Source organism: Tenrec ecaudatus, chromosome 2 (genome assembly GCF_050624435.1).
Source record: "Tenrec ecaudatus isolate mTenEca1 chromosome 2, mTenEca1.hap1, whole genome shotgun sequence".
Taxonomy (NCBI): Eukaryota; Metazoa; Chordata; class Mammalia; order Afrosoricida; family Tenrecidae; genus Tenrec; species Tenrec ecaudatus.
The window spans coordinates 31,540,704-31,550,763 of NC_134531.1; the positions used below are offsets into that span (position 1 = coordinate 31,540,704).

At 44.5% G+C, this 10,060-nt stretch overlaps 1 protein-coding gene across 2 annotated transcripts in view; it reads left to right on the plus strand.

The window, feature by feature from the left end:
- The window catches only part of NPR3 (natriuretic peptide receptor 3), an 89,620-nt gene extending 82,661 nt beyond the window's left edge, over positions 1-6,959 (plus strand). Inside the window, exons 6-8 of one of the 2 annotated variants that reach the window (XM_075540906.1) lie at positions 690-825; positions 3,025-3,112; positions 4,634-6,959. In XM_075540906.1, the coding sequence (XP_075397021.1) occupies positions 690-825; positions 3,025-3,112; positions 4,634-4,745 (336 nt within the window). In that variant the 3' untranslated portion in view covers positions 4,746-6,959. The remainder of the gene's footprint in view (positions 1-689; positions 826-3,024; positions 3,113-4,633) is intronic. The other variant, XM_075540907.1, reaches the window with a different exon arrangement.
- The last annotated feature ends 3,101 nt before the right edge of the window (positions 6,960-10,060 follow it).

The window sequence follows — 10,060 nt, forward strand, 5'->3', positions numbered from 1 at the left end:
GATTATATAACTGCCATAAGTTTTCAAAAGATGACGTCATTTTAGGAGAGTATCATGAAGAGAAAAAAGTGTCTTGGCCACAAAGATGTCTCTTTAGCACTTACTGGGGTATGAGGCTCAGCCTCAGCTCCCTCAATTGAAACATGGAAGTCATAATGTCTTCTTCACACGATTATTGCACTCACTCACTCACTCACTCACTCACTCACTCACTCACTCACTCACTGCCATGGAGCCAATGCTGACTCTTAGCGATTCCCCCTATCCAGATGGCTCCATTTCAACTCCTGCCCATGGCCTGTTGTTTTCATTTGACCATTTTTTACTGCCGCAGGGAGCAATGTCACATCAGCAACACCAAGGGAGACTCCAGATGTCAATGTACAAAGTCTAAGGAACCTCAGGTCATGAGTCAGTGTGTGTAGTCAGGGATCTCCCTCTGACATCTGCTTTCTGCTCTGTGTTCTCTGTAGCACTTCCTGTTTTCTGCCCAGAAGGGAGGATCCGCTGAAATGAGACACAGTAACATGGTTATAAAGGGCCTCTGGTGTGCTCAGCACACAAAAGGGGGGTTCTGGGGGGGAATAACGGTACAAGGCTGGGTGCTTCCTCTGTCGGAAATGGATAACTTTGCCCTCTTAGTTTGTGTGTTTGTATATACCTTTGTTTTCTTTTTAACTTCTTTGCAGGTTATTGGTGATTACTTCGGGAAAGAAGGTCGCTTTGAAATGCGGCCGAATGTCAAATACCCTTGGGGACAGTTAAAGCTGGGCCCAGATGAAACCAGAGTTGTGGAGCACACGAACACCTCTCCTTGCAAATCATGTAAGTTTAGAGGCTTCGTTTACTATGTATTGCGTCATCTATCCTATAGCATTGGTATGATATAAGACAACCATTATCCAGGCGCTCATGTGCTGGAAGTGCAGATTTCCTGTCCCGAGGGCAGTAGAACCGGTGGAAAATGTTCACAAACAGGCATCACCTTTATCGGAGGCTTACAGATCCTCCTTTCCCTTTCCCCTTCTCCCCCCAAAGGTAGAAGACTTCACTTTTGGCATTATACATATTTTTTGTTTTGTTTTTTGGTATTTGAGGTTACCACTTTGAGGAAAAATTAAAATGACTGTGTGCTGCAAGAGAACAGATATTCATCGCTCAGAGCAAGTTTCACTCTGAATTTCCAAGCTGTGGTCCTCTTCCGGTACTTCAAGATTAAACATGTTGTCTGGTGTTAAGTCAGTTGGAGAAATGGCGACTGTGTGTTGTAGAACCAAATCATGCCCGGCCCTGCACCGTCTTCACAACCATTGATTTGCTCGAGCCCACGGGGTGCAGCCACTGTGTTAGTCCATCTCCTGGGCATCTTCCTCGGTTCATGCTGACCCTCTGCTTTCTCAAGCATGATGTCCTTCCCCAGGGATTGGTTCCTCCTGGCAACAGTCCTGCTCCATGATGCCCCTGAAATACCTGAAAATCTACACACGGGCCAATTTGAGCCTATTATTTATGACCAACCTTGTACATAAATATAGAAGCAAGTGAGTGATCTTGCAAACAATGTACAAATAGAAGGTTATTAGAAATCACTGCTTTAGAGAGATCCTTACATCAGCTCATGAGCAAGAACAAAGAAAATCTTCCTCTGTCAATCCCATTGGCCATTTCCCCCCAAGATCCGAATAACCATTATATTTTGGGAGTCTGTTTCCAACTGTAGGGCAGTTAAGTCTATTCCATCATCATGGGAAGGAATGTTGTAGAAGTGTGTTACGCACATTGTCTCAGCAGTTACTGGGCTCAGATTTGGATCCTTGTTGCCAGAGGCTCCTTCAAGTCCTCTTTCAGATTTACTCTCTACATGGCTTAGGATCGTTTTGAGGGTTTTCAGTGAGAGAAGACACTAAGGCTAACGTCTTTATATACAAAGTAGGTAGTCTTCATTTTTTATAGAAGAACTGGGGCACCCCTGAACTCGATTGTTTCAAATTGTTATTCACATTTTCACAAAGTAGGACATTTTGACATGAAACTCTGGCTTTGGTGAGAGAACATCTGAAAATAGAACCCAAATGAATTTTTCACCAAATCTCCCAGTACTGTGAAGTATCACCACCCACCTGTGAAAATAAGTGCTGAGTCAATCCCATGGCCCCTCTACTTGTCTTCTCTTAGGATAAAGTGAAAAAGTTAAATGTGGACTCACCATTTGATCCAGGCATTCTGCGTATAGGTGTATACCTCAAAGAACTGAAAGCAGGACAAAGACAGATATGGTACACCAGTGTTCGCTACAGCACTAATTACAGTAGCCAAAAGATGGACACGACTCAAGTATCAATCAACAGGTGAATGGCTAAACAAATGGACTGTCACAATGGAGTATGGCTCCGCCACAAAGACAAGTGATGTCCTGATAGATGCTACCATGTGGGGGAACCTGGAAAACATCACGCTGAGCAAATAATTCAGTTACAAAAGAACTGGCACTGTATGATCCCATTTAAAAGAAATATCTAGAACAGACCTGCTTATTTATAGATAACAGGGGCAGGGGGAAGCGAGGTCATGCTGAGTTTCTGGGAAAGACGAAGGGAACATTTACTGCTACATTACGGTGATTGTTGCCTAACCTGGTGAACATGATGGATGTCGCTGCACTGTATACATGGGAAGAAAGGTGAAATGGCACGTGATTCATTACATACATCTATATGAAAATGAAAAAACATCATGTATATCCATGATTTGGAAATATCCATGTCCTGGTTTTCTCCAATCTTTCTGGAATCTGCTTCTATTCCCATTGTTTCAATTCCCTCTTAGTAGTATGCTTGTGAGTGGTTTCTCAAATGCTTTGTAAATTTTATACTTGACACAGATGCAAGTCCAGGAGCCCCAAAAAAATTTTCCTTAAAAAAGAAAGAAAAATTGATCCAAAGTAGGAATTTGAGAAACATCTTTCAGTGAACAAAGCTGGAGATGCTCATTCCTAACTCTGATCACCTACATTTCTTTTTCAAGCAGGTGGTCTAGAAGAATCGGCTGTGACCGGCATCGTTGTGGGGGCCTTATTAGGAGCTGGCTTGCTAATGGCCTTCTACTTTTTCAGGTTAGTCTTGCTTACAGAGGTCTAAAAGGACCCTCCTTCTTTGCCTGTGCACCATCCTCCTTGTGGCTCGGTCATGTCTCCTACCTACAAAGCACAGTTCTCCAAAGAGCCTCGGCCATTTGCCATAGCTGCTAGTGCTAGTTGAGCAGGTAACCGTAAATGGGTAGCTTTAACCAAGGGACACATATTTTCTCGAGGTTTAGGAGACTAGACATTCAAATGCGAAGCACAAGCTCTAGGGGAAGGCTTTCTTTCTGTGTCTCCTCTGGAGGAAGTCGTGGTGTCTCCTGGGTTTCTGTGCCTGGGCCATCTTCATGTGGGCTGGGCATCTCTGCTCAGCTGACTCACTTACCAGGCTTTATGCAAATAGCACACACTTTATACATATATATATATACATGTATACATATATGTACATACCTATACATAGAACAGTTTCCTATATACTCTATTGGACTTATATGTGTTTGCATGATTTATGTGGTCACGTTATATGCAAAAAAATGACAATCTCTTTTATACCTCAATAGATTCACTCGAATGATCCTACATTAACCCTTTCTTATTAGCCTAACAGAGACAACCTAGTTCCCAAATGGGATTATAATCACGGGTTAGGATTGACAACATGTATATTTTGGGGAGACATAGTTCAATCTATAATACTTTTCTTCTGGGGTGTCACTCAGCTTAGTGGCCAGTAGGGTAGTACACTGAAATCAGGAGTTTCTATTGCATCCCTTGTGGGACAGAGGGCTGCTATCCTTTGAGCACATAAAGCCAGACCTGAATTCCTTTTACCCACCCAGTACATAAGTGGAGGGGGAATCTGGACTAAGGTCGAAATCAACTTTCTAGTCCTCAGACTTGCTCTAGGTCAAAATAAGCCTTCTAAAATCGAAGACGTAGCTCTCAGTACATACTCTCTGGCTGGTCGGTGCTCAGTATTTGGGGAATCGAAATGCTTCATTAGCTAAGACTTGAAAAATCGCCATATCTCTGTGCGCTCACGATTCTGATGATTTCACAGCACAAAGGTGGCCTAGTCCTTTGTAATCTTTGGTGCATGTATTTATGGCTTATTCATAAGTCATTAGACCAAGATTTCATTCTGCATGAAAATGCTGCTCTGGGTATATGTGACTCTTCGTGGGAACAATTGTATTCTTGTTCCTCCGGCCACAATACACTTAATCCGATCTTTATCTGGGCATATCCTGGGAGTCGGGGAGGGGGGCTTCTGTGACAGAATAGACCAGATTTAACCCACAAGGCGCCCAGGGAAGAAGGGAGAGGCTTGTTGAATGCAAGCTTGGAAAGCATGCCAATTTTCCCCCTTGAATAAAGGCATAATGCCCTGGGGCACACTACTTTAATCTCTGACCAGGGTTTCACATTCTGTCACTTCTCATTTATCAACTCAAACCCAAATGTCCCTTGAGGGCACTCTTTGTAAGAAAGACTATAGTATGTTGTGGCCAACTGAGGTTTTATGACTGTATTCACTTTCTCCCCACCCAGGAAAAAATACAGAATAACCATTGAGAGACGAAACCAGCAAGAAGAAAGTAATGTTGGAAAACATCGGGAGTTACGGGAAGATTCCATCAGGTCCCATTTCTCAGTGGCTTAAAGGAAGCCTTTCCCTCCTCCCCACCCCTCCTGCTCGAGATTCTTTAAGGAGATAGTTGGGATGAAAGACATCAATGGAACAGAAGGGGCGCTCTTGAAGAACTCATTCTTTTAAGCAGTTAGCCATTTTTTTTATTTTAAAATTTCTTTAGAAGCTCAGGAACAATCCATAATCACAATATGCCCCATGGCCTTTCATCTCATGAGGAACACAGGTCAAGATAGAGTGACACACTGCTCGATGTTCATACTGCTTCAAGGGTGTCTGATTAGGTTACTGGTTTAAAAATTTGATGTCTCTATATAGCTTGATGGGTTTGAGGGGCATATCATGCAAGGGTACAAAATGTGGTTTTCTTAAATGAAATGATATATGGCTCGAATAAAATCGTTTTACCAATAGGATATTCTTGGAAAGAATTTGACCCACAGGAAGAGGAAGATGTAAGGAAAGAGGGCAAGGTTGGAAATGGAGCTTTCCTTTCTCTGTGCTTGGTGGACAGAGTAGACGGGGAGGGCTGTTCTCCTCAATGCCTGCTTCTGGGTTCGGACTTGATATCTCCAAAGAGGATTGCCTTTCCTCCCTGTCTCCTTCAGTGGCTTATAAAAGCTCTTCTGGAAAGTTGTAACTATTAGGGAGACAAGAGGATTTACACACACACAAAGCAGGTCTAAAATATTTCCTTTTCTAATGTTAAAAAAAAAGTCCTACGTCACACTAACCTTTTATTTTTGAGTATTTTAATCTTATATTTTGCTATTAGAAAATGTGTCTATTTTTTCATTTTGAAGATTAAAGGTCACTGATATTTTAAAAGCAGGGGTCATGTGTACAACAAGCCAACAGTGGTGAAAGATGCTTCTCTTCTCCGGATTTCCCTCGTCTCCTTGGTGACAGCCAAGCACCACAGGCTGCTTCGATTGCAGATGTAGAGATGGATCCAGATCCCAAACTCTCAAGGACTTAGGACTTGACCCATCGATGGACCTGTTTTCATTGCAAGTGATATTAGGCATGGACATATGCTGCCAATCCTGACAAAATGGTCATAGTCATGATTAGGAGGTGGAAGGTTATTAGAATTTACAAAGGGAGATGGTCCCTTTTGCAGAAGGACACATTTCAAAAATCCATCCGGGGCATTGTTTCTAATATTCAGTGATGATTTGGGGTTTTAAAGAGGTGATCTGATTAGATTCAACGAGGTATCTGACTAGATTCACTTTCAGCTAGCTCCATGGAGCTGTAGAGTCACCTCGTAGCCTGTGTAGCCACATGGGGTTTTGAGGACTTGGGGTCACGTGGAAGAAGTACTTCCTGAATATCTCTTTTGCATGCATTACTCAGAGCATGGGTTTGAACTCAGGCGTCCCCTTCACTCATACGTTGTGGGGGAAGTAGAGAGGAGACTGGGGAGTCATCAGACTAGTGTCCCACCTTGTCATGGGCCACTAGGGTCTTTCCTCCATAACATGGTGTGCATCTGAACAGTGGACTTAAAAACTATCTTCGTATCTCTAAAAGTCCCACGGTAGAGAGGGCCTTGGCTGAGTTTGAGCCATTTCTTGGTGGTGAGGGAGGCCACGCTTCCACCGAAGCCACTGGGCCTCCCTTGCTCAGCCGGGCCACGTGCTGGAGGCATCTGCCCCCACCGACATCACCGTGGCCCGAGGGGACAGATTCGGTTGTGTGAGGCATGCTTTCCCTTTCGAGTCGGAATAAACGGAAGGCTGCCTTCTGGAGTACAGGATAGAAGAATTACTGTCAACTAGAGCATCCACGGGGAGAAGGACTGGCCTTTCTACTCCTGCTAACCTTTCCAGCCTCAGAAACCCCGGGGTGGGGCCCGCGGGGGGGCGCTGTGAGTCAGCCGGCATCGAGAGCAGCCCTGTTGTGGTTCTTCCTGTGTGGTGCCAACGAAGAAAGTGCTGAATTGGAAAAAGGATAAAAAAAGAAAATGAAAGAAAGAATGGGAGACTCCAGAAATTCCAGAATAGCGCAGGAAGAGAGATTGGGAAGTAAAGTCAAGGGGCGCCAAAAAGTCTTTGGCAGCGTGGGATGCCCTGATGTGGGAAACGGATGGAAAGAATGCATCCATCTCTAGCTGACTTGGAGAACTTCTTTATTTCTCATTTTTATTTTTTTCAGACACCCTTACCATGTATTTTGGAGATACTAATTTTCTGTTATCTAGTCTTAGAAAAAAAAAGAAAAGAAACTTTAAGCCCTCGTGCTTACTAGATGGGAAAAGCACTCTGCTGGGTACAAATAGTTCTTATCTTTCTAGAATTTGTAGGGTCCCAGGAAGTGTAACATTAAAAAAAAAAGATATTCTTTATTTTTATGTCAAGTAGAGGATCAGTCCTAAAATTAAAGTTATATCGCTAAACAAAATCAGAAAAACGAGTGCACATTTAGTTTTTCCAAAATGATAGCACATAAAACCAAACCAAAACGATGGCAGAACAGACCTTGAGATGTCTAGTGTGTCCCTGCCAGCCTCTGTCTGTCTGTCTGCCTGCAAGTCTGAGCGTGTGTTTAACCCGGGTCACTTGTTTACATTGCTGCTGCTATGCCTTCTGCCTCACAGCCGCCATGTGCATCACCACAACCTTGAGACACCTCTTGTTTCCAGCATAACCTTGGGTTAAGGCCGCTCAAGACAAGAATTTGTCATTTGAAACAAAACGAAATGCCATTTTGGGGGAACATTTTATGGTGGTTTGGGTGAAAGTTTACGAAGCAGAGCTAATTCATTTCTCATTCAAGAATTTACACCCATTTTGTCTGGTGGCCTTAGTGACAACCCCTCAACCAAACAGCATGTGTCCCCTCCCTCTCTGGACCCACTGTGGCCATTTTCCCTTTGCACGCCCCTTCCTGTCTTCTGAACTTTTGGTGGTGGTGTTGGGGCGGGGGGGGGGGGGGGGCCCAGTGCTGCCCTTTGGTCCATCAGAGGGTTTGGTTGTTGGGAGGAGCTCATTCTTCCTGGGTGGTGGTCTTCACTTTACAGGCCTGCCTGTGGAAGATGGTCTCTGGGAGGGGCTCCCCTTTCGGTTTTGAAGGCGAAATGTGGGATGTAGCTTCCTAACATGTCAAGCAGCATCTCTGACAGCTCGTCATGCATCCCTGAGCCCTAGGTATGCATCATCTAGTGAAATCAACAGGGCACTTGACTTCTTAAATCCACGGTGTACATTTTTGCTATATTTACTGGGAAAAATCAGTCTTTCCCATCTGGCCCAATATATGCTGACACAGACACAGGTCAAAACAAGTAGATACTTTTATGGAGTTGGAACTAAATTTTGATTTTATGACTGTCGCTGTGACTGTCATAGATTTATGACATATGATTTATGTGACTGACAGATTTAGGGAGCACCTTGTCCAGAGCCCCAGGCCTTAAAGCCATTCTTTACAGGACCACCTCTAATGGGGAGTTGGGGGGGGGGCAGAGGGAGAAACCTTCTTGGCTCCTTTTGTTTAAGTTCAAAGATGATTGCTTTAGAATGTTAGGTCATTTCTCCCTATTCAAAAGCTTTTACAAAGAACAGAAAAGAATGAAGAAACAGCAACAACAAGCCCATTGTCGTCCTGACTCCCAGTGGCTGGCTGTAGGACAGAATGGAAGGGCTTCCTAGGATGCCTTTGACTGGAAGTGAAAGCCCCTGGGGTTTCTAAAGCTGGAAATATTTATAGAAGTAAACTGAGGCATCGCTTTCCCTTGGAGCTGCTCCAGGGTTTGAATCACGAAGGTTTTTTTTGGTTAGCAACCGAATGCGTAACACACTGCACCACCTCAGGACACACTCTTTGGACCTGACTTAACACTTTTTTTTCCCGATTGTTGCTGATGTTGGAACATGGCAAGCTCTGCTGTCAGCAGGGAGCACCCCTCGAACTGAGACACAAGAACTTAGAGAGGTGTCAGCAAGGCTCTGTTGGCTACCTGTTGATGCCTCTTTAGGAGACCAAATAGAATATCATGCCACTGGTATCAAGGGATCATTTATAAACGGCAAGGAATGCCTACCTGTGTTTCTTAGGACACAGGAGCTGAGATCCTGAGTGAATGCAGTCATGAAGCCATATGCCAGCCCAATGAGACCCCTGGTCTCTGCATCACAGGCTTTGTTTAGTTACACCTTGTGGTTCACTGCTTCATGGGGAAGCTGGGAATGAGGTGAGTGTCTTGTTCTGTGGAGCACACAGGCTGCCAAGGAATGCGGAATCTATTTCAGGGGCAGTGTGGCGGCAGAGAGAATGGGATGCTGCTAAAAGGTCCTGTTTTTTTGTCCCTTGATCTTTAGAACGAAAGAACATCAAGTAATGTAGACCCTCTTCAACAGCCTTTTTTGTGTGCCAGACTCAACAAGAAGCTTGAGACATGCCTAGGAAGAAGAATCAGGAGTTCGATCCTCCAACCCACCCCTTGCTGTGCTCCCAGGTGTCTCTGCATCTTGCGCATGCAGGTAGTACACTGTGAGGGAGACCTCTGTCTTTCTGAGAGGAAGAAAAGGCACACAGGTGCTACTGGTAAAAGTGTAGCTGGGTGTTGATCAGGACCCGTACATGAACTTGATCACACATGCTCTCGGGGCAGCTCGAACCTGTAATGTGCATTGGCTCCAACCGGCCTGGCTGTGGATTTCCGCACAGATCGGTCACAAAGGCCCCTTGCTCATGTATCCTGCCATCAGAGGCAGGATTTAAAACTGTTTCAGGAAGTGCTGGTTTGGAGTTTGTTCACATTTCTCTTTAACCACTAATGTTCATTCCCACCAAAGGCGGAACCTTCTAAACCAGCTGATGCCCTCCATGTCCTGTCTGATGGGACTTCAATCACAGTGAGACCCGAGTGTTTGAAGTGTACCTCCGTGTGTTCATCCTCTTTGATGGATCAGCTGAGGATTGATGCCTGGGGGAGAGATTTGAACGAGCAGAGTCATAGGCTGGCAAAAATACTAGACAGCTTTGAATCAGAGTTTTAAAGACCTGCATTTTTATGCACAAGGAATTAAGGGACCATTTACCAACTGTCAATGACCAGAAAACCCCATAGGCACCATGATCTTTTTTATTTGTGGGAAAGTAAGGTTGTCATTTTCAAATGGGTTCCAACTTGTATCCACCCTAGAGCACAGAGTGGACCTGTCCCCTAGGGTTTCTGAGGCTGTCTATCTTTACAGAAGAGGGTAGCCTCATTTTCCTTCCCACAGAGCAGCTGGTAGGTTTGAACCACCCACCTTCTGATTAACCCACGGTGTCATCAGGACTGCCTAATAATTGGGAAGAGAAGGTTGAGGAAAAGG